The sequence below is a fragment of the Symphalangus syndactylus genome, chromosome 8 (assembly GCF_028878055.3).
Source record: "Symphalangus syndactylus isolate Jambi chromosome 8, NHGRI_mSymSyn1-v2.1_pri, whole genome shotgun sequence".
Taxonomy (NCBI): domain Eukaryota; kingdom Metazoa; phylum Chordata; class Mammalia; order Primates; family Hylobatidae; genus Symphalangus; species Symphalangus syndactylus.
The window spans coordinates 86251947-86276495 of record NC_072430.2 but is presented as its reverse complement, the minus strand read 5'-3'; the positions used below and the strand labels follow the sequence as shown (position 1 = coordinate 86276495).

The 24549-nt window shown below is 35.5% G+C and overlaps 1 protein-coding gene across 6 annotated transcripts in view; it reads right to left on the bottom strand.

The window, feature by feature from the left end:
* Positions 1 to 245: 245 nt before the first annotated feature.
* PPP1R1C (protein phosphatase 1 regulatory inhibitor subunit 1C) overlaps positions 246 to 24549 on the bottom strand; it is a 174787-nt gene continuing 150483 nt past the window's right edge. For 4 of the 6 annotated variants that reach the window (XM_055289933.2, XM_063645624.1, XM_055289932.2 and 1 more), the window contains one exon: positions 5574 to 8548. In XM_055289933.2, coding sequence (XP_055145908.1) covers positions 8460 to 8548 — 89 coding nt within the window. In that variant the 3' untranslated portion in view covers positions 5574 to 8459. Of the gene's footprint in view, positions 2770 to 5573; positions 8549 to 24549 lie in introns of those variants that run through there. The other 2 variants (XR_008659594.2, XR_010122379.1) reach the window with 2 other exon arrangements.

Below are 24549 nucleotides of genomic sequence, written 5' to 3'. Positions count from 1 at the left end.
CGCCAACTCTGCCAGGGACAGTCACCCCAGGAGCTCCAGCTTCCCCAGGCCCCACTAGCCACCCTGAGGACTAATAATTCTCTTGCCTCAGCCTCCTGAGTAGCTGGGACTAAAGGCACATGCCACCATGCCCGGCTAATTTTTGTGTTTTTAGTAGAGACAGGGTTTCACCATGTTGGCCAGGCTATTCTCAAACACCTGACCTCAAGTGGTCTGCCAGCCTTGGCCTCACAAAGTGCTGGGATTACAGGCTTGAGCCACCACACCTGGCCCTTTAATAAAGTTTTATTTCTCTGTGCTTAATTTAATAGAAATCAGGTTACATTTCTTCTCTATCTTTCCTTTAGAAAGCTTCTTTTTTTATTTCCATACAGCAAAACATTTTATGAATATACATATATACATATTTAGTGTACATTTTATATATATGTGTATATATACATATTTTGCATGCACATACGTGTGTATATAGAGATGTATACAAACACATATATAAATTATAGACAGAAACACACACACAGACACACACACACACACACACTGCTCAATAGAAAAAAAATTTAACTCCACATTGCACAATGAAAGAAAACAAGGAGATTAATCTTGGCAACTGTATTTTCCCCAGAATATTGCATTAAATTATCTTTTACAGATATAGTTTTGGGTGTTTATGATGACAATGTCTATTTTTTAACACTGTTCTGCAATACGACAAAAAAACTACTTTGAAAAATCTTATTCAGGTACTAACCAGTTCCAATTAACTCCTTCCTATATATTCCATTTATTCTGACAATAAAAATGTGTAGCTCAAGCTTGTTATCATATGCAAGTCCAGGATTTAGTAGTATAATTCCTGTCTTAGAATTGACCTTCATGTCATTTTAATTTTTAAACTATTGGGTGTTCTCAAAAGCAAATAAAGGACCAATGTAATATTTAAAACACTTGACAAATGTAACAAACAAGTGACAAATTCAAAATAGAAAAATCTATGTTTCATTCGGGTAAAAGAGAGCAACATATAATTAGTCTGCTTAGGAAAACACATCCACAGAATATATGCTGCAGGAGAAATGTAACAGGAGACTCACTCATCTACTGCAAGGCCTTGAAAAATGTTGGTCTCTGTAAACAATAAAGAAAGAAAGGATATTCTTCTCTAATTATTAAAGAGATGTTCAACCATCTGCAAACTATTTTTTTAAGTTCTTGTTGTTCCCTTCCTTTGATTCATGCAAAGCCATGTTGTACCTTTGCTACTTTTGAGAATAATTGGACTTCGAAGTCAATTAAACTCATTCCTCAGCTTGAAGGCAGCAGCAGGTAGAATGTTGTCTTTGGCTCCTCATTAAGTAGTATATTGTTCCTTGCAATGATCTAATATCTACAGCATAATCCATAATTCCGCATGTAGGTCTGGGTGATTATGCTTTTTCATATTATTTTTATTTCTTTGGCAATACAAAGTCTAAGAGTAGGAAGTAAAAGTTAGTACTGAAATTCTGGGGCAAGTAGGGAGGATAATAATAATGAACAATTTGTGAAATTATTTTTATTTTTATTTTGCAACTTATGAGAAATCAAGAAAGGGAAACAAATTAAAGATTGATGCCTTGTTCTTTAAGATAAGGTTATACCTAAGATTGTCATAAACTCAGCAATTCTCTCATTTTACATGATAAAGGTTATTTTTAAAATATAGATTTAGACATAGGAAACATTTTTAAATGAACCAGATACTTTTTTTTAAAAGTTTCAAATTTACTTCTTTTATTTCTTATAGGCCATCTTAGTTTGAAGTCAATGCCCAAGAATTAAAGTGGAACTCAGGGTTTTCTTCTCATCTTAGCCTCATCAGCAAAAGTATCTGCCTATGCTTTATGTCTGAATTGGAGGAAGTTTAGCTCTAAGTCAATATATAAGACAGTATAAGAAAGAGTAAAAGTCTATGGCTCCTAAGGAGGATAGGCTTTTTTATCCTAAAATCTATCACAACTCAAACAGGTCAGAAGCTAGTTAGTGGAAGGGTTTGTTGGATTATTGGTTCATTCGGGGCCACTTATTTTCTTTGGACTCTAGTTTTCTTATCTATGACATAAATCCTACCTGTCATACATATTTAATGTGATTCTTAACAGAGAAACATAGGTGAAGCCACTTAATTAATTGTAAATAATTGAATAAATCTTTACTAGCAGGATGGCAACAACAACAAAATAACCTTTTTATTTTTATAAGTCTGCTGCATAATTCGGTAGTTGGCAGGTAGTAGACTATCAATAAAATTTGTGGAACTAAATTAAATCAAGACCAACGGAATTTGAAAAAGAAACAAGGCAATAAATAAACACAGTGGAATTTGAAAAAGAAACAAAAAAATGTGTTTGAAAGACTCCCTGTTGTAAGAGAAAGCTCAGATTCCAGAATTAGAAAAACTAAAAATGAATCACTTAAAATTTACCTAAACTCAAGATCCCTTTTTTAGTTGTAGAGAGAAATAAACTAAAACCAAAGGGAATAACTTGGCAAATGGGGTAATATAAATTATTAGAAAACAGCAATAAGTGAAGAAACAGCTTCTGAAAAACATGTCAATACTTATGTATAAAGTATCTAAAGTGCTTCAGGAGGTAATCCAGTAGAAAGCAACGTGGCATCATGATGGAATCAGAGGTGGTGTTTGTTTTGTGTTGGGATTTTTCCAAGCTCAAGTAGAAGCACAGCACTAACAAGTCAACTTCTGGTTGTTATCAACTCATTTTGCACCTGGAGGAGAAAAAGAAAATACTTCAGAACACAGTGGAAAATTTCCAGAGGATTTAATACCATGTCATGTAAATCTCTGTAAAGGGAAAAATCTGGTATGCAGCACTTAGTAGCAAGAAAGCTTGTGTGCTAGGATAGAGTCAATTACCCAATTAGTGATTTGTAAGAGGAAAGTTTTCCTGGAAGAACTTTTAAATTTTAAAAACAAACAACAACAAGCAAAAAACTGATCGTCACTATTTAGATCATTTTCTAAAGGGATATTTTAAAAGACAGAAATCAACTGGTTACAATACTCATTTTATTACATACATACATGCATGCATACATACATATATACATATGCATGTGTGTGTTTGTGCATTTCTAACTCAAGCAATTTTATTCCGTTGGCTGTCATACAAGCACACAGATATCTTTTCTCTTCTGAGCCCATATTCTCATAATACTGCTGCCTTCTGTCTATTCCCATCTCTTCTTTTTTCCTTTACAACTTGCCCGCAGTTCTTGAAAGAAAATTAGAAAGGAGAAACAGATCTTAGAGTCAGAGGGGCCCTGACAAGATTATCTAATCTTCTATTGTATAATTCTCCATATTTTACTGAGCAGAAAACTCAGTTCTAGAGTGGTTAAAGGACTTGCCCAATGTCACACGGCTTTGATAAAAAGGAGATGCCACCTTTTGCAATATTACCTTGTTTTATTTCCTTCCAGAAATTTATCATTATCAGAAAGGATTTCATTACTTTATTAGTTTACAGGTATTTGACTGTCTTCAAACACTAAAATATACACCCATGAGTTTAAGGACTCTCACTATCTTATTAATACCTAGAATCCCAGCACTTAAACAATGTTTAGCATGTCATAGGTATTCATACATATTTATTGAATAATGAACTAGAATTTTGGTCTTGTGTTTGTAAAGGATACCTTTTAAAACTTCACCAAAGAATCCTATGAAAAACAGCATAGAATAGTTAATAATATCTGACTGGTTCTATCCAGGCCACACTACCTAATATATGCGTTTTTAATTAGCAAAAATGTCTACAGAATGTTGATATTTTTAACTCCTTGACAAATATGAATAGTCTGTGCTTCATTTAAATGCCTTAAGGAAGAAGAAAATCCCAAAACTCTGTTCACTTGGGAATCAGATACTGCTGAATGTTCAACAAATACCTATGCTGACTTTCACTATGAGAACCCTAATTTAGCTGGGATGTGGCAAGGCACCTGGTTAAAAATGTTTACTTTCTCCAACACCGTTGCATCAAGGGATAGTCTGGTGACACAGTTCTGGCCCACGAGACATTAGTTGAAGGTTTCTGAAAAAGTTTTGCTTCTTTGCTATTGGTTCTTCCCCTTTTCTTCCTACTGTTCTTTCTACTTGGACCGACCAGATGCCTGGAGCAGCAGCTTGGTTGAGATGTGAGTTTACAACTTTGAGAATGTTAAGGAAAATGAAAATTGCCTGTTGCTTGTTGGTGTCTTGATTCACTGTTCCAGTCCTAGACATTTTATTTCTTGACATAAACATACCTCTACCCCATTGTTTGCTGGTTTTTCTTTTATTTGCAGCCAAATAATTTTCTACATGACGCCATTTTCAACTTTCTAAGTGTAAATTTGAAGAAAAATTCTCTAGGCCTCACTTTTTCTACCTGTAAAATGAAGGACATAGACCAGAACTCTGACTCATTTTCCAGCTCAGAAAATGCTAGCACCTCTAGACTGCTCTCACCTCTTGAAAACAAAGTCATGGTAATGTGCTCCACAAACCTTACAAGTTTATGTCACCAAAAAGTTCTGCTGGACTTTTGGTAACTATCTGCCTTGTAAGTTAACACTTTGTCTGAAGAATTGTTTGCTGAATATACTCTAGTATTCTGTTACTTTTAGGATTCTAATATAGTAATTTTATATACTCCTGGGATTCTCACTATGTTCATTCCTTCAAATTAGCTTCATTGTTATTGAAGTTCAGAGAAAAGGGAAAACCCTGTTAAGTCATGTTTATAGAGTAAGAAATTAAAAACAAAGATGAATCCAATATCATTTTAATTTACTTCAGCAAGAATTTTTCCCTTGCCTCCAAGTTACAAATTCCCTCCTTTGCCTACTTTTCTCTCTAATCCACTCTCTTGTTCATCTTCCATCTATAGAACAAGTCTCCATTGCCTGCATGAAATATATTATTATATTCAGTAGGGGAAGTGGCTGCACCCCTACACGCAATGTCTGTGTCCACAAAATAAATGTCAAGGAAAGACCTACGGTTGAGTGGTAGCCTCTTTACAAAATGTCATCAGGCACCTATCATTCATGTAGATTATTTCAGAATTTACAGGACAATGCTGCATTGCTGTGTGAATTCTGTAAGATGTTTGCATCTCACATATTACGTGAGATGTTTACTCACGTAAAATGTCATTTAAAACCAAACATTCCCCCTAGCATTTTTATAAAGCTCTTCTCTGATATAGTTCTTCAAAATGTTATGATGTTATAAATCTAACAATTTAACTTTGTTAACATAGACGAAATAGACATTTCAGTAACATAGACATTTCTTATTAATTAATGCAACTAATGGAGCTTTGAGGACTGGTTTTTGGAATCACTGACTTAGAAAATAAGTAAGAGCATTTCTTCTACATTCTGCTTACTCAGAGAAAGCAAATATTAAAAATTGTATACATATATAAACACTTTAATGTAAGTAGACATGCTTTCTCTATTATTCATTTTGCAATTAAACTGTTTGCTTTTTGATAGTGGCCGAAAAAACATATAAAGACTTTTAAAACAATACAATATACATGGTTTATTTATGAATGCATAAATCTATAGCACAATTAAATGAACTCTGTAATACTTACACTTAAGTTGTTTGCTATGACAATATTTAAAACCAGTGCTTCCCTAAATGCCCACATTAGAAAGTGGGAAAGATCTAAAATTGACACCCTAACATCACAATTAAAAGAAGTAGAGAAGCAAGAACAAACAAATTCAAAAGCTTGCAGAAGACAAGAAATAACTAATAGCAGAGCAGAAGTGAAGGAGATAGAGACACGAAAACCCCTTCAAAACATCAATGAATCCAGAAGCTGTTTCTTTGAAAAGATTAACAAAATAGATAGACTGCTAGCCAGACTAATAAGGAAGAAAAGAGAGAAGAATCATACAGACACAATAAAATATTATGAAGGGGATATCACCACTGATCCCACAGAAATATAAACTACCATCAGAGAATACTATAAACACCTCTATACAAATAAACTAGAAAATCTAGAAGAAATGGATAAATTCCAGGACATATACACTCTCCCAAGACTAAACTAGGAAGAAATAAAATACCTGATTGGACCAATACAAGTTCTGAAATTGAGGTAGTAATTAATAGCCTACCAACCAAAAAGCCCAGGACCAGTTGGATTCACAGCCAAATTCTACCAGAGGTACAAAGAGGAGCTGGTACCTTTCCTTCTAAAACTATTCCAAACGTAGAAAAAGAGGGACTCCTCCCTAACTCATTTTATGAGGCTAGTATCATCATGATACCGAAACCTGGCAGAGACACAACAAAAAAAGAAAATTTCAGGTCAATATACCTGATGAACATTGATGTGAAAACCCTCAATAAAATACTGCCAAACCAAATCCAGCAGCACAGCAAAAAGCTTATCTACTATGATCAAGGTGGCTTCATCCCTAGGATGCAAGGCTGGTTCAACATACACAAATCAATAAACATCATCCATCATATAAACAGAACCAATGACAAAAACAACATGATTATCTCAATAGATGCAGAAAAAGCCTTTGATAAAATTCAACACTCCTTCATGCTAAAAACACTCAATAAACTATGTATTGATGGAACTTATCTCAAAATAATAAGAGCTATTTATGAGAAATCCACAGCCAATATCATACTGAATGGGCAAAATTCTACCATTCCCTTTGAAAACCTTGTCTTGTGCAAGACAAGGATGCCCTCTCTCACCACTCCTATTCAACATAGTATTGGAAGATCTGGCCAGGGCAATCAGGCAAGAGAAAGATAAAGGGTATTAAAATAGGAAAAAGGGAAGTCAAATTATTTCTGTTTGCAGATGACAGAATTATATATTTAGAAAATCCCATCATCTCAGTCCAAAAACTCCTTCAGCTGATAAGCAACTTCAGTGAAGTCTCAGGATACAAAATCAATTTGCAAAAATCACAAGCATTCCTATACACCAATAATAGACAAACAGAGAGCAAAATCATGAGTGAACACCCATTCACAATTGCTACAAAGATAATAAAATACCTAGGAATGCAACTTACAAGGGATGTGAAGGACCTCTCTAAGGAGAACTGCAAACCACTGCTGAAGGAAATAAGAGAGGACATAAACAAATGGAAAAACATTCCATCCTCATGAATAGGAAGAGTCAATATCACGAAAATGGCCATACTGCCCAAAGTAATTTATAGATTTAGTGCTATTCCCATCAAGTTCCCATTGACTTTCTTCACAGAATTAGAAAAAAAAAACTACTTTAAACTTGATATGGAACCAAAAAAAGAGGCTGTATAGCCAAGACAATCCTAAGCAAAAAGAACAAAGCTGGAGGCATCACACTACCTGACTTCAAACTATACTACAAAGCCACAGTAACAAAAACAGCACGGTACTGGTACCAAAACACATATATACACCAACAGAACAGAACAGAGGCCTCAGAAATAATGCCACACATCTACAACTATCTGATCTTTGACAATCCTGACAAAAACAAGCAATGTGGAAAGGATTCCCTATTTAATAAATGGTGTTGGGGAAAACTGGCTAGCCATATGCAGAAAACTGAAACTGGACCCCTTCCTTACACCTTATACAAAAATTAACTCACGATGGATAAAAGATTTAAATGTACAACCTAAAACCATAAAAACCCTAGAAGAAAACCTAGGCAATACCATTCAGGACATAGGGATGGGCAAAGTTTTCATGAGTAAAACACCAAAAGCAACGACAACAAAAGCCAAAATTGACAAATGGAATCTAATTAAACTAAAGAGCTTCTGCATGGCAAAAGATACTACCATCAGAGTGAATAGGCAACCTACAGAATGGGAGAAAATTTTTGCAATGTATCCATTTGATAAAGAGCTAATATCCAGAATCTACAAGGAACTTAAACAAATTTACAAGAAAAAAACAAACAACCCCATCAAAAAGTGGGCAAAGGATACAAACAAACACATACACACACACACACACACACACACACTCATGTCTAAATGTGTTTAATATTTATTTTTTACTCTTAAAGTGATGTTATTTACATGTGTTGTTAGAATGCAAACCTTATCAGTAGGACATCAAGGATTAAGCTCTGGCAGTATTAAAGTTAGAATAGTCACAAGTCTGCAAATTTTTACATAGTTAAAAAGAAGAATCACTGTAAAATAAATGCTTATTCTTTAATTGTAAGTGATGTGGAACAATGTGTACTTAGTTCTAAAGTTCAGTCAAGGAGACTTCCAGGATGTGCATAGCTACTGTATGAGTGTGGGGTGCAGAGATGGAAGATGCTTCCAGAAGTCAAGCAGTTGAATTCCATGGTATACTCAGAAAAGTTAATAGTTCGTTATTTCCAAGAAGCCTTCTTGCCGCAGTCCAGTAATTAATGGTCCCGCTGCTCCTCTCTTTCATTGGTGCCTTCTTCTTCTTCAGGGAATGCTGATTCATTCTGGCCTTTCAGATGCTTAATCCCTGAAATTATAAAAATTATGCAAAATTTAAATGATTTTCATTTCTGGAATATTAATCGCTTTGCTGCAAAAGATAAAGAAAAGAGTGGAAAGTTTTCATTTGGTGTTTATATGTTTTTCTCCAAGAATCTTAACAATGTAATCCTATATAAACCTTTTAATTCACTGAGCAATAAAAACATACCCAGCTGAATTTCCATTAGAGGCAGGCTATCTTTCATAATTAAAGCTTCTCCATTAGGGATTGCATCACAGCCTATTAAAAACCTGTTAACTAAAAATCTGCTCACAGTTTCTTATTATAATTCTGATGTATCACTTAGTTCAAATATTGCTTTTGGCATCCCTCAATTCTATTACAACAAGAACTATTGAAACCCCTAGGAACAAAAGGATGTGCGTGCCATTTCTGTAACTTATAAACAACAAAACAATCGCAATATTGTGAATCTTCTTTCAGAACCTAAACATACCAAAGTGTTTATGGAACTTCTCTATTCAAAATTCTTCAATAACTTCCCCCACAACCTACACAGTGGGAAAAACATTGGCATACATTTGCCTGCTACACAAGGCTCTTATAATCTGGGCTATCTACCATTTCTCACCAGCCTTTCCTGCTTTCAGGGTAATTTACACTTAACAACACTAACCTACTTTTCCCTCGGGCCACTCCAGGCTCCCTCAGGCTTTCATACTTTTCTTGTTCTGTTCTCATTGCCAGACATCTTCATCCTACACACACACCTGATAATCTCCCACTCACCCTTCTGGTGTCAGCTTGCCTCCTCTCTGATGGCTACCCCAATTCCCCAAGTAGATAGACTCTCATATTCCCCCCTGCTCTTAGAACATCTATTGTCAATTACCTTATAGAACTGTATTTGTTTACAGCTCTTTCTCATCAGAGAAAACTCCTCGATGCTGAGAAATATGTAATTTCATTTTGGAGTCCAGGCATAGTGCCTAGCAAACAGTAGGTACTCATTAATATTTATTGTCTAAATGATTGATTGAATTAATGAAGTAACAATTTGGTATATGCATTTGGCAGTTCCATAATAATCTATCTTTAGATTTTTTTCAAAATTATTTCAAATTTAGAGTATAAATCAGAAGACAATTACAACAACCACACTCAATCTACAAAATTATCTTTCATTTACCTCGAGTCTATTCTGTGAAGACATCAGAGTAGCTGAAACTTTCTGCATATAGTGATAGTTAATGTGGGAAATTTTACACTTTTTTGTGTCTTTTAAAATTAGTTTATGAGATTTTTTAAGTATTACTAAAAAACACTCCAGTAAGAATTGATAAATGAAAGGAAGTCTTACTCATGTTTGCTATAAAACAAAGAGTCTCAAGAAATGTGTAAGTTTGCATGTATGGCTGTCAGCAAGCCTCAGAGTGCTATCTGGCAAACAGTTACATCCTTGGACTTCATGGATTGCAAAAATATTTTATCACTTTTAATAATATTTAAATACTTTAATTTCATCTGAAAACATACATTACTCACAATTCTTCTTGATCTAAGACTGTAGGGATAAATTTGTTACTAAGACATGGAATTCATTTCACATTATCATAAATTACCTGAAAAAGAGTTCTCAGTGCTCAGGGAAAGGGAAGAGGGTTTATTGAGTGTCCAACCAGTCACTCTGCTTGAGTCTTACATACATGAGTCACTAAACCTCACAACTCCTTGTGGTAAACACCTGTCTAGTAAAATTTAGACTTAGAGAAGATAAATGATTTGTACAAGGTTATAAGAGTATTGTGATGCTAAGAGAAGTTCTGACACATCATAGTCTCTCAATATATACTGAATGAATTAATGAGGGTATGAATGAGTAAGTCATAAAGTTCCATTATTAAGAGACACTGATTCATTTTCACCTTTAGCTTTTTGGCTGCTAACCCAAACTTTCTATCATTCTCTAGGATTTATCATAGGTTTGAAGTACCAATTAACCTGGCACCAAGGTCTTGGGGTTCCCTCTGAAGTATTAAGACACAGTAATCATTCAGCCACCTGCCACTCTTCTTCCTGAGCTGAGGTTGACTATATCTTGCCAGGTTTGCAAAGGTTCTAATGACTCCAGAGCTCATCTTTTTCATCCACAAGGTAATTACAGAGTAATCTGTGTTCAAGATAATGTTCTTTAAATAAGAGGTAATAATCTAATGTCCACATTGATTTGTCTAAATGAGGGGATTAAATATAAAGGAAAAAATCAGTAATTAAGATGTTTAACTCATTAATCCATTAATCACCCACTTTCCACACTTGAGAATAGGTCTGCTTGTTTACCCTGATCCACATTTAATTTATTTAATAATAATAATTGTCACAAAGTTATATGAAAAAGCCAAACCTTTTTCAAAGTAAAATCACTCACTTGGACAAATGTTAGAAGGTCTTCCTTAGCCCTATACAATTGTGACATTACTATTTCCAGGTGAAACATTTTGATAAGGCAGGAGCAGGTGACATGTTACCACAGAGCTGTTCAGCAGAATATCTACCACAAATTCTTTGATTCCCAAAGCAGTTTACTCTAATACCATCTTCCAATTGGATAATGAACGATTGGTTGATGTGTGCTTTGAAGCAGCCTTCGAGGCAATCTCTCTCTTTTCCTGTCATCAATATTCATCTGATTAGAGATGCAATAATGCTGAGATTAAAGTGAGAAGCCTGCTGAGGACTATGTAATAATTTATTTCTCCCTACACCTCTCCTGCATCCCAAAACACACGTATAATTTGTGTTTTAATTTTCTTTAAACCCCCATTTGATGTTTGAGGAGAGTTACATTTGATGTAATTCTAGAGATGGATGAAAATGAATTGGTCTGGGGGTGTTGTTGAAATTCTCAGAGCTTCGTCCTCTGCCAGATGCTAATAAGCATCAGGGAAATCCCTCCCCTGCACAGGGTTTGAGGTTTGGCACAGGGCAATCAGCCTCAGGAGCAAGTGCGGACTCAGCTAGGGCTGCATATGGGCAGAAGGCCAAGGAATCCCAAAAAACACACTGAAGGTTCTTTTCTTCAAAGCAAAATGAGCACACAGGAAAAGGGACCATGTAGAAGACAAGGATATGCCATATGAAAATGTGAAGGAATGAAGAAAAGAAAGCAGACAATAAAAGAAGAAAAGGAAAAGAAAGAAATTTTGACCCCAAGCAGAACATAATACTTATTCTCTTCTCTATTCTGTAGATCAAATGGTTAAATGTGGATTCAACAAAGTTGTGAAGTAACTGAGTGAAGAATTTTGAATACTGAATCCATAGAGGGAGGTTTATATTTGGCAAACCACAGGTCAATATTTTTAATCAATTAATTTGAAGCCAAAGACAGGAGGCTCATTACATTTGTAGATAACACAAAATTTGGAAGAAAAGATGACATGAATGGCAAAGTGAGTAAAGGTTTCCAAGAGCTGGAATGATGGCCTAAGCAATTAAGGTAGAGTTCAACGGAATTTTTGTTTTTAGAAAGGTTAATTTAGTTCTAAAAAAAAAAAAAAGAGTATAAGGGCAACCTTAATTAATTATAGTTAGGGATTTTAGGTGACCACAATTTCACTTGACCTGGTGTTTCTAGGCACAGAGCTCCTGGTAGTGTTGGTGGTATTCCTAGCGACGAAGCTGGCAGTACAAGAAAGGGAACTGCTCTCTAACCACGTGTTGGTCAGACTTTTCCTGCAACATGCTGCCTAGTTCTCATCTGCATTTTAAGAGGACTGCTTAAGAAGGGAATTGAGATAAAAGGCAGCTTTATGACATCACTTTTCTGGAGGAATTATAGATGAAACTGGAATATTTAGCATAGAGGAAATTAATAGAGGACAATAGAGGTTTACTTTGAATTCCTAAAATACTAGAAAAGGAAATAAAATTAATCTATGTAGCTTCCAAGAGCAGAAATAGGGTCAATGGCTGACATTTATGTGTATAGGCAGATTATAGTTCAATATAAAAAAGAAAATTCCCAAATTCTTTATGTTTGCCCAGAAATAAACAAATGAGTGAGTTCCTCATCACTGTACATGTTCAAGTCAAAGCTATAGTTTCATCTCCGAGGCAGATTATAGATAATTCCTGCATTGAGTAGCAGGGCGAACATGTAACCTTGCAGATCCTAGGATGCTATTAATCCACAAAGGAAATATTCTGTACTATTGAAAAATTGGCTCTGTTTTGAGTACTATAAGTCACAAAAAGTAATTATAATGTCAAATGACATAATGGCCCAAATACATATTTTAAAACTAATTCACATAGGGAGCAGCAAATGTAAATAGATTTATTTTTTCAACTACATATTTTAGACCATCGTAAATCATTCTAAAGTTCTTTAGGGAATCTATGGGTGGATTTTAAAGAGCTTCGGACCCTCTTGGAATTCTATTTATAGTGTATTTGTGCTTTTTCAGGGAAGGAGGTCAATAGTTTTCAGTAGAATCTCAGAGGGGTCTCTGATCTGCAAGTAATTATGAATTTGAATTCTCATCTCTTTAAAGATGAAGAAACAGTTTCAGATGGTAAAATGACTTGCTTAAATTCCCACAGTGGTTATTGGCTGAGCTGGGACACAAACTTTGGCCTTTAACTCCTATTGGGGGCTGTTTACCTGGGTTCCTAGGACCTAATCTTCCACTGTTATTGATTTCTTAGAAAGTTAGAATTTGAGAAAACTATGGTGACTCAAGATCATGAGGCCCTTTTCATTACCAGAGGATTTTACCTCACGGGTAGATTTCGGTATAACTTTCCAATCCTTTTGTTATTGTGGTTGTCATTATTTTCAATAGAATTTGGAGTCAGAAGATAATAGAATTTAACCTTGCCCAGGAACACTCCCAGGATAAAACCAAGTTAGAAATAGCATTTAGATCAGTTCCCAAACCTGGACTTAACTCTGGGAAACACAGAAAAAAAATATTGTGGTCTAGTCTGTAGAGATGAGACATAGTCATCAAGCAGTATGCATTAAATATAATAAAGCCCCTACTGTGTGCTGAGCATGAACGAGAAACAGCTACAAATCAGATGGGAAGGTCGGCCAAAAGTGATGGTGTGCATATAATGAAGCTAATTCAGTGAAGAAGTGCTATGGATCAGTAAAACAAATGATGCATTAGGAAAATTCTGATAATGAAAAGAAGAGCTCCAAGTCGATGGATAGTAATTTGGACTGTCATTTATTGAGCAATATACTCATTAGATTATGGGAAACAGCAAACCTAGTGCCTATTGCGAAAACTTTTTGCAAAATAGATTTAACAGGCATTGGTTTTCTGAAATCCTCCTATATACAAAGGAGTCATTTCAGTGGGCTTAGAAAGATGGCTTTCTAAGGGTTCCTCGAGTATTGACACCCTAAGATTTATCACAAAAATAATGCTAGGAATATAATTTCTATATAATTATATGTATAGTTATATATTTATAATTTTATGACTCAATATAATTTAATCTGTAATATTTAATCTATAATATAAAACAGAAAAGCCCCACAGTAAAAGTCCACCATCTCTCATATTTCACATTTCTCAAAATGCTTTTATAGTTATCGTAATTGTTCAATCCTCTTGTCATTCATTTATAATAAAGAACTATACATTAATACCCTGAGGGTCACAGGCAACAAGGGACATATTGATTTTATTTCAAAACTAAAAGCATATTATTTCCTGAACTCACCACAAATGTATCCCTTTCTATTTTATTTGACGTAAATTATATGTAGACAGCACAGTTAATCTCTGTTCTAATATAATGACTTGCCAATTAATATAAGCTGCAAATCAACACATGATCATTTAACTCCCCATTACTTAAGGAATCATTTCTTTGCAGAAGAATAAACGTGCAACATGATTTTCTCTTCATCATCCATGGAAATAGAGACATGTTTATGTGATATTCATAAGTATGTTTTGTATATTTTTACCTATATTTTACCAAAACTGTTACCCAATAACAAAGCTGAGATAAAAGGTTTAGCAGTAAATACTAAGAAGGTAGGGAAGAAGGTACTATTACATATTAATATTAGAAATATGAATTCAAGCAATATCTTTGGAAAGTAATATGGTATCACTTATCAAAATGTAAAGAGCCCATATCTTTATCATCTCTCTCTCTTTTTAAAAATGTCACAAGGATTCTGCTGCTTGGCCCAGGATGAGAATCACTTTAATAGACTGATTGCCGCCTTTTCCCTCCACAGTCATGTGCCTCTCTAGTACCCATTTTTCTTCTGAAGCGAATGCATTCCCCATGAATTTAGAAGTAGAGTTAAATTTTTAAGCCTACACATAATAGACCTAAACAATGTTTAGGCAATTTCACTTTAGAAAGAGACAGAATGGCTCCCTAGCCTGCAAGACTTGACTGCAATTGACTGAACACAATAGCATATCTAAAATAAAGAATGCATCGATCAGCAGGAGTCAGTGGTTAGCCTTGAAAGCATTAAAAATAAAATAACAAAAGGAGAGTTGCACTTACAGCCACAGAAGCAAATGTTGTGTGTGTTTCTTTTACCATGTCCAGAGAATAACATCCTGTGCTGGCATTTTAAAGGCTCTGTCCTCCGGGCAGCGTACTTCCCTATTGAAGCAATGGTTACCACAGGCTACCACAGACTGTTGCCAGTGTATGCCCCACTCACATAATTCAGTCACCCAGCTCTGACTCTGAGCTCACCAAGGAAAACCTCTGATAGCAACAGAGCCAGCATACAAGGAGAGAAGGCTCTGACTAGAATAATATTGTCTTCACCTGACAGTAGTCATTTATTTTGAATTGATAAATTAACATTCTGGTTTTATATATCAGTTTTTAAAGTTGTATTTTGTTTTAATTAACATATAACAATGTATTATTTATTTTAATAATAAACCTTATTATTAAATTTATTTTTTATTAATTTTAATATAAATATGGAGTACAGAGTGATATTTTGATACACACATTTATTTTGAAATGATCAAATCAGAGTAGTTAGTATATCCATTACCTCAAATATTTATCAATAATTTATTTGTGGTAAAAACATCTAAAATCCTGTCTTTTAGCTGTCTTGAAGTCTACTCTGTGTTACTATGAATTGTAGTAAACTTGCTGGGCAATAGAACACCAGCTTGTTTACTAGGAGAGAAGGCAGTGACTAGTCTAGTCTTATGTTCACCTGACGATGATATTTCTTATTTTGAATTAATAAATTTGCATTCTAGTTATATACGTCAGTCCTGATATGCTTTTTATGGAGCACAAATATTACAACTTCAACTGACTCTGAATCATCATCAAGGAGATAATTTGTGAACATGCCCAGTGGTGGCTGAATCTGGCCAGCAGCTAAAGTGGGAACTTGAAGGGACCTCTGGAGGTGGGGAACTGATGCTACTTTAGTTTAAGACTTACTATAAAACTATAGTAATCAAGAGAGTGTGTGGTGAAAAAACAGACAAAGAGAACAATGGAACAGCATAGAGAGTCCAGAAACTGACCCACGTAAATGTAGTCAACTAATCTTTGACAAAGGAGAAAAGGGAATACAATGGAGCAAAGACAGTCTTTCCAACAAATGGGAACTTGACCTGGACATCCACATGCAAAAAAATATAATAATCTAGATTCAGACACTACACTCTTCACAAGAAAACCCAAATTGATCCAGACTTCAATGTAAAACACACATTTATGATACTCCTAGAAAATAACATAGGAGAATACCTGGATAGCCTTAAATATGGGGATGGCTTTTTAGGTTCAACACCAAAGACATAATCCATGAAAGACAAAAACTGGTAAGCTGTTCTTCATTAAAATTAAAACATCTGCTCTTTGAAAAACAATGTAAAGGATGAGAATACAAGCCATAGACTGAGAGAAAATGTTTGCAAAAGACACACCTGATAAAAGGGCTACTATCCAAAACATACAAAGGACTCTTAAAACTCAACAGTAAGGAAACAAACAATCCAATTAAAAATGGAAAAAAGGTCTGAACAGCCAAGGAGATACATAGATGGCAAGTAAGCATATGAAAAGATGTTCAACATCATCTTTCATTAAGAACTGCAAATTAAAACAATGAGATACCACTGCACACCTATGAGAATGGCTGAAATCCAAAACACTGACAACACCTGACAAAACACTGCGAAATGCTGGCGGAGACAGGGAGCAACAGAAATGAGAAATGGTACAGCCACTTTGGGAGAGAGTTTGGCAATTTCCTACAAAAGTAAACATACTATACAATCCAGAAATCATTGCTTTGTGTTTACCCAAATGAATCGAAAACTGATGTCCACACAAAAACCTGCACATAGATATTTATAGCAGCTTTATTAATAATTGCAAAACCTTGGAAGACAGAATCAATAGTATTTGCTGGAAAACTGGATATGGATTATAAGAAAAAGAAGACAGTCAAGTATGTCACCAAAGTTTTTGGCCAAGGTAACAGAAAAAATGGAATCATCATTAACTAAGATGGGGAAGATTTAGATGAAGAAAGTTTTATATGGAATATCTGGGTTCAGTCTGATGCCAAACATAGTAAATTTGATATTTACAATGTATACCCAAATGAATATATGATTATTATGTGTCTGAAATTCAGGAGAGAATTCTGGGCTCAGGTATTAATGTGGAAGTCATCATTATGTAGATAACATTTAAAACCGTTAAACAGTTGAAGATCACCGAGAAAGGGAACGAGTAAAGAAGAAAACATGTTCAAAAGCTGAGCCCTGGAGTACTCCAACATTAAGAGTGCAAAGAGAACAGGATGACACAGAAAAGAAGACTGTCTAGGAGCATTTTATGAATAGGAGAAAACCCTGGAGTGTAGGAGCATGCAAATGAAGTAAATAAAGAGTATACTTATAGGAGATGTGAACTTACTGTGCCAAAACCTGCTAAGATGCCAAATAAAATGATGACTGAAAATAGGCTCTTGAATTTAACAATAATCAAGTCCTATGTGACCTAGACAAAAGCAATGTCGGTGGAGTCATAGGGGATGAAAACCCAGTTGGAAGGAGGTTAAAGAATGAAAAGAGAAGAGAGGAAAGCAGTGAATGTACCCAATTATTCCAAGGAGTTTTGCTGCAAGAGAGAGCTAAGAAATTCTGTATTAGCTATAGAAACAGTGAGGTCAAATAGAATTTTTTCCTATTTTATTGAAGTATATTTGAAATACAATAAACTGCACATATTCAAGGTGTACAATTTTATCAGTTTTGACAGATGTTAGCATCTGTGACACCATTACTACAATCAAGATAACAAATATTTCCATCCAAAGAGGACTTTTTTAACCTAGGAAACAATAGAGGATACTTGTGCGCTGATGGGTGTGATCTCATTGAGAGCAGAAAAATTATGACATAGAAAACAGACGGAAGAATTTCTAGAGCAAAGTTTCAGAATACAGGTGGGGATAGCTATATTGCACAATTGAAGAGTTGCTTTTAGAGAAAAGCACAAAACGTTCACCTATAATAGCAAGCAGAAAGGCAGGCTATGAAACGGAACAGATGTGGTAGGCGAGAAGACCTCATGGTGGGAGTCTGAAAGTTCTCTTCTCATTGCTTTGGTTTTCTCAAAGTAGAAAGCAAGCTCATTAGATAAGAGTGAGAAAGAGGAGGATGTGTTGGAGGTTTGCAGAGAAAGGATACACTGTAATAGACATCTCAGAGAGTGGAAGAGAGAATGAACTAAGGAAATGTAGTGTGCTTGTCAGGAAGTACTAAGTGCCCACCAGAGGTTCTGTAGTCATGAGTTCAAAACAAGACCATCAATAAAGCTGTGTCCAGTTGCATAAGAGAAGGTGAGGAGTAGGCCAACACTAGGTCTCACCACTTGTAAAACCTTGTTAATTTGTTTTTCATTCTGTCTCTACATGTTTTGTGTTTTTAAAAGTGTTTTTATAAACATTTTTCTCATATCCATGACATCTCCAGGAAAATAAGGCAGGAATGACTCTCAGACAAGAATGTTTGAATTTTAAACAATGGCAAGGATGGGGACAATGTTTAATCTGAAAGAACTGATGAATTTTAAGCATTCTAATACCTAGATTAGAAGAATTCTGGGCAAAAACACTTCATTGGAATCATGCAAATTCTGACGTCTCTTTATTTAAAAGTCAATTTTTGCTCAGACCATGACATATTGAAAGACTACAAATTTTAAAAATTAATAAAGATTAGCAAAGCTTCTGGCAAGTTCATTTTCCCCTGGCAATGTATTACCATTGGAAGAATTTAAGGAAAGCCTACTGTTATAGATTGAATTGTGTGCCCCAAAAAGATGTTGAATTCATAGCCCTCAGTATTTGTAAACGTGACTTTATTTGAAAATAGAGTCTTAACAGTTCCTCAAGTTAAAGTGAGGGTACATTAGATTGGGCTCTAGTCCAAAACGATTGTGAAATGGGAGGAGTTTTTCCTTAACCCCCTCGAAGGGCATGCAGTGGGGCAGTGGCTTGCTTCTTCTGGTATTCCCCTGCTCAAACCTCTATGGGGAGCATGCAGACTGGCAAGTCGTGGGGCTCTAATCCCACATCAGGGTCTAGGATTGAGTGTTTACAGCTCCTGAAGCCCTAGTGGTGCATATTACAGTGTGCTTTTTTAGTTTTGCTGTCTGCAGGTGGCTTGTGTTAATCAGCTCAATTAGGCCCCATGCCTTACGGCAAAGACAGAGGGCTTTCTGTATCCTGGGATTCTTGCCCTAGTGTACCAAAAAAAAAAAAAAAAAAAAAAATCAGATCACATGTGGGCTTGGAGAATGAGTTCAAGGTTTTATTGAGTGGTGGAGGTGGCTCTCAGCAGATGGATGGGGAGCCAGAAGGGGGATGGAGTGGGAGGGTGATCTTCCCCTGGAGTCAGGCCACTCAGTGGCTGGGCTCTCCTCCGACCACCCTCAACCAAATTCCCCTTGGTGTCCACATCATCGATGTCCTGACAGCGTCTGCTGGTGCTTGTCCGTGCACTCTTTTGCTCCTCTGCTCCTCTAAACATCTAGCTGCTTGTTTGTATGCCCGCTAGGATCTCAGGGTTTTTATAGGCACAAGATGGGGGGTGTGGCAGGCCAGAATGGTCTTGGAAAATGCAACATTGGGACTTGAAAGCAGGAGTGCCTGTCCTCACTTAGGTCCCCTGGGCACAGGCCTGAGGGTGGAGCCCTTGCTAGGGACACAGCCCTTCTCTACCCAGCACTTCCCTGCCCCCCTCCTGTATCAATTGTATCCTTAAAAAAGGGAGAAATTTGAACACAGAGACAGTTTTGTACAGAAGGAAAATGATATGAAAAAACACAGAGAACACCACCTATAAGCCAAGGAAAATCTGAGGCTACTAGACACTAGGAGAGAGGCATGGCACAGATTTTCCTTCAGCCCTCAGAGGAAACAAACTCCAAGGACACCGTTGTCTCAGGCTTCTGGTCTCCAAAACTGAGAGACAATACATTTCTGTTGCTTCAACCACCCAGTTGTGGTTGTTATGGCACATTGTGATGGTGACCCTAGCAGACTAATCCATAGTATTGAATTGTATATGGGAAATCTCCATCCTCCCCAATATCATTGTGATACACCCTCAGTTGGATTTAAAACACAGCCACTGAGTTTCTCCTGCTGCCAATGAAACATTCAGCTTCTTGGAAGCACCTGCTATCAAACTATATCAAATCTTCCTTTCCTTTATGCAGTCATCTACCAACCTCATGATCATATCAAATTCTCTGGAGATTACAGCACTTCCCTAAATTTCTTTATACCAGTACTCCTAAAATCATTCTTGAAGACTTCAGTCTCCACCAAGATGACCCACTCCCTCTCACGTCACTATAAAGCTTCCTTACCTAGACTCCCACACCTTTGCCCTTCTCTCTTCTGTGGTACTCATCTGACAAACCTACAATTATGATAAAAATCCACCTCTCTGTAATTATAGAATGCCTGAACCCCAATGGAGAAGCACAACTGACAAAAACCTAAAACTATGCTGACTGATGTCATAAAATTTTTGACCACAATTTTTAAATGGGCTTCAACATTTCCTGAAGAATCTACTCTATTTCCCTCTTTAAATCAGTCTTAAATTGTCTCAGAATGCTATTCACTCCTCAAATCTTTAACATCCCCATACCTTCCTCAAACTCAGCTGATTTTACACAGTAAAGCAAAGTGCACCCATATATCTGCCTTATCTCCTAAGATTCAACCTTCATTTTGTTTCCACCACTGATTTTTTTTACAATCTCTTCCCCTTTCAAAGAATACTCCTAAAATTGTAGCCACTCTCTTTTGCATTGTCAGTTTCTTCCATTCTGCTAAAATATTTCTAATGCCACGAAAACATGTTTTAAGATCTCCCATTTCAGGAAACCCTTGACTCTATGTTCCTCTCCAGACACTGCCCCCTGCCTCTTCTCCCTCTCATAGCGAAACTCCTTATAGTGTACTAAATAGATTGTCACTTTGAAACCTTTTCTTAACCCAACCCAGTTAGACTTCTATGCCTATTACTCCATTAAAATAGTTCTTGTTAAATTTTCCAACAAAATGCATCTAAGGAAATCCACTGGTCAGTTTCACATCCATTTCTTGGCAGCTACATCACAATTGAAAACTTCTCTTTCTTGAAACACTAACTTTAAGATGACCAAAGAATCCTGTTTTTCCTCCTACGTCATTGGCTACACATTCTGTCTTTCCTGCTAGATAATCTTAATCATTCTTTTTTGTTTTCTGATTTTTGTTTGTTTGTTTGTTTGTTTGAGATGGAGTCTCACTCTGTCGCCCAGGCTGGAGTGCAGTGGCGCGATCTCGGCTCACCGCAAGCTCCGCCTCCAGGGTTTCACGCCATTCTCCTGCCTCAGCCTCCCGATTAGCTGGGACTACAGGTGCCCGCCACCACGCCTGGCTAATTTTTTTGTATTTTTAGTAGAGATGGGGTTTCACCGTGTTAGCCAGGATGATCTCGATCTCCTGACGTTGTGATCTGCACGACTCAGCCTCTCAAAGTGCTGGGATTACAGGCACGAACCACCGCTCCCGGCCTGATAATTTAATCATTCTTACTCCTTCATGTCAAACATTCCCAGGGCTTGGTTACTGGATATATTATCTATTTACACTAACTCCCTATGTGATCTGATCCAGTATCATTGCTTTAAATATAATCTATATTTTTTTCCAGCTTTTTGAGGCATAATTTATATTGTTCAGATGATTAGTGATGCTGAGTACCTTTTCAGATACCTGTTGTCCGTTTTGTATGTCTTCTCTGAAAAAAATTTGCTCATTTTTAAATCAGGTTATTTGGTTGTTTTTGCTATTGAGTTGTATGGGTTTCTTACATATTTTAGATGTTAACTCCTTATTAGATACATAGTTTGAAAATATTTTTTCCATTCTGTAGGTTGCCTTTTCATTTTGTTGATTATTTCTTTTGCTGTGCAGAAGCTTTTTAGTTTGATGTAATCCCACTTATTTAATGTGTGTTTTTGTTGCCTTTGCTTTCAGTGTTGAATCCAAAAAAATCATTTCCAAGGCCAATGTCAAGGAGCTTTTTTCCTCTGTATTTTTCTATAAATTTTACTGTTTTAGGTCTTACACTTGAGTCTTTCATCCATTTTGAAGTAATTTTTATACAAGGTATAAGATAAGGGTTCAGTTTCATTGTTTTGCAAGTGAATATCTGGTTTTCCCAAGATCATTTACTGACAAAACTATCCTTTCCCCATTGTGTATTCCTGGTGCCCTTGTCAAATATTAGTTGACCATATATACATAGGTTTATTTCTGGGCTCTTTATTCTCTTCCGTTTGTCTATGTGTCTGTTTTTATGCCAGCACCATAGTGTTTTGTTTAGCTTTGTAATATATGTTAAAATAGGAAGTGTAATGCCTCAAGTTTTGTTCTTCTTTCTCAAGTTTGCTTTGACTATTCACGGTCATTTGTGGTTTCAAACAAATTTTAGGATTGTATTTTCTATTTCTGTAAAAATTGTCATTGGAATTTTGATAGAGGCTGATTAAATCTCTAGGTAACTTTGGGTAGTATGAACATTTTAACAATTTTAATTCTTCCAATCCATGACCATGGCATATATTTCCATTTATTTGTGTTTTCTTCAATTTTTTTAAATCAATGTCTTACAGTTTTCAATGTACAGATATTGGACTCCCTTGAATAAATTTATTCCTACATATTTTATTATTGTATATATTATTGTTAGAGATTGTTTTCTGAATTTGTTTTTCAGATAGTCTGCTACTAGTAAATAGAAATACAACTAATTTTATATGTTGATTTTGTATCCTTCATCTTTACCAAATTCATTTATTAGTTCTAGCAATTTTTTGGTGGAGTCTTCAGAATTTTTTATATATAAGATCATGTTGTCTTCAAACAAGGGCAATTTAACTTCTTCCTTTCTAATCTGTGTGAATTGTATTGCTTTTTCTTGCCTACTTGCTCTAGCTAGGACTTCCAATGCTACGTAGAATAGAAGAGGTGACAGTGGGAACTCTTGTCTTGTTCCTGGTCTTCCATTGAGTATGATGTTAGCTATGGGGTTGTCATACATATATGGCCTTTATTAGGTTGAGGTATACTCCTTTTATACCTAATTTGTTAAGTGGTTTTGTCATCCATTTATTATGAAACGATGTTGAATTTTGTCAAATACTTTTTCTGCACCTATTGAGGTGATCATATGATTTTTATTCTTTATTCAGTTAATGTGGTGTATCACACTTATTGATCTGTGTACGTTAAACCATCTTTGCATCCCAGGCATAAATCCCACTTGATCATAATGTGTGATCCTTTTAATGTGCTATTGAATTTGATTTACTAGTATTTAGGTGAGGATTTTGCAACTATGTTCATCAGGGATCTTGGTTTGTAATTTTCTTTTCTTGTGGCATCTTCTGTGGCTTTGGTATAAGGTTAATGCTGGTCTCTTAAAATGAGATTAGAAGTGTTCCCTCATCTTCAGTATTTTGGAAGATTTTGTTAAAGTTTGGTATTAGTTCTTTAAATGTTTGGTAGAATTCAGCTGTGAAGCCATAGTGTCCTGGGCTTTTCTTTGAAGGGAGACTTTTTATTACTGACTCAATTGCCTTACTTGTTATTAATCTGTTCAGATTTTCTATTTCTTTATGATTCAGTTTTGGTGGGCTTCTAGAAATTTATCCACTTTTTCTAGTGTTCCAATTACATGCCAACTTGTTGGCATATAATTGTTCATAATAGTCTTTTATGATCTTTTTTTCCCCCATAGTATCAGTTGTAATACCTCCTCTTTCACATATAATTTTATGTATGTCAGGCTTCTCTCTTTTTTATTGGTTAGTCTAGATAAAGGTTTGTCAATTTATCTTTTCCCAAAACGAACTTTTAGTTTTGTTGCTCTTTACCATTGTCTTTCTAGTCTCTATTTCATGTATTTCTGCTCTAATCTTTATTATATTATTCCTTCGCTAACTTTGGCTTTAGTTTATTCTTATTGTACTAGCTCCTTGAGCTAGTTACAGCCTAAAAGTTAGGCTGTTTATTTGAATGTTTTTTCTTTTTACTTAATGTAGGCATTTATTGCTATAAATTTCTCTTTTAAAACTGCTTTTTCTGCATCCCATTAATTTGACATGTTGTGTTTTCATTTCTGTTTGTCCCAAGATACACTTTTATTTCTTTTTTGATTTCTTCTTTAATCCTCTGGTTGTTAAGGAATGTGTTGTTTAATTTCCACATATTTGTGAATTTCCAAAATTCCTTCTGCTATTGATTTCTAGTTTCATACCACTGGGATCAGAAAAGATACTTGATACTATTTCAATCTTTTAATTTTTGTTGAGACTTATTTTGTGACCCAATATATAATCTATCCTGGAGAATGTTCTATGTGCACTTGAGAAGAGTATATATTCTGCTATTATTAGATGGAATGCTCTGT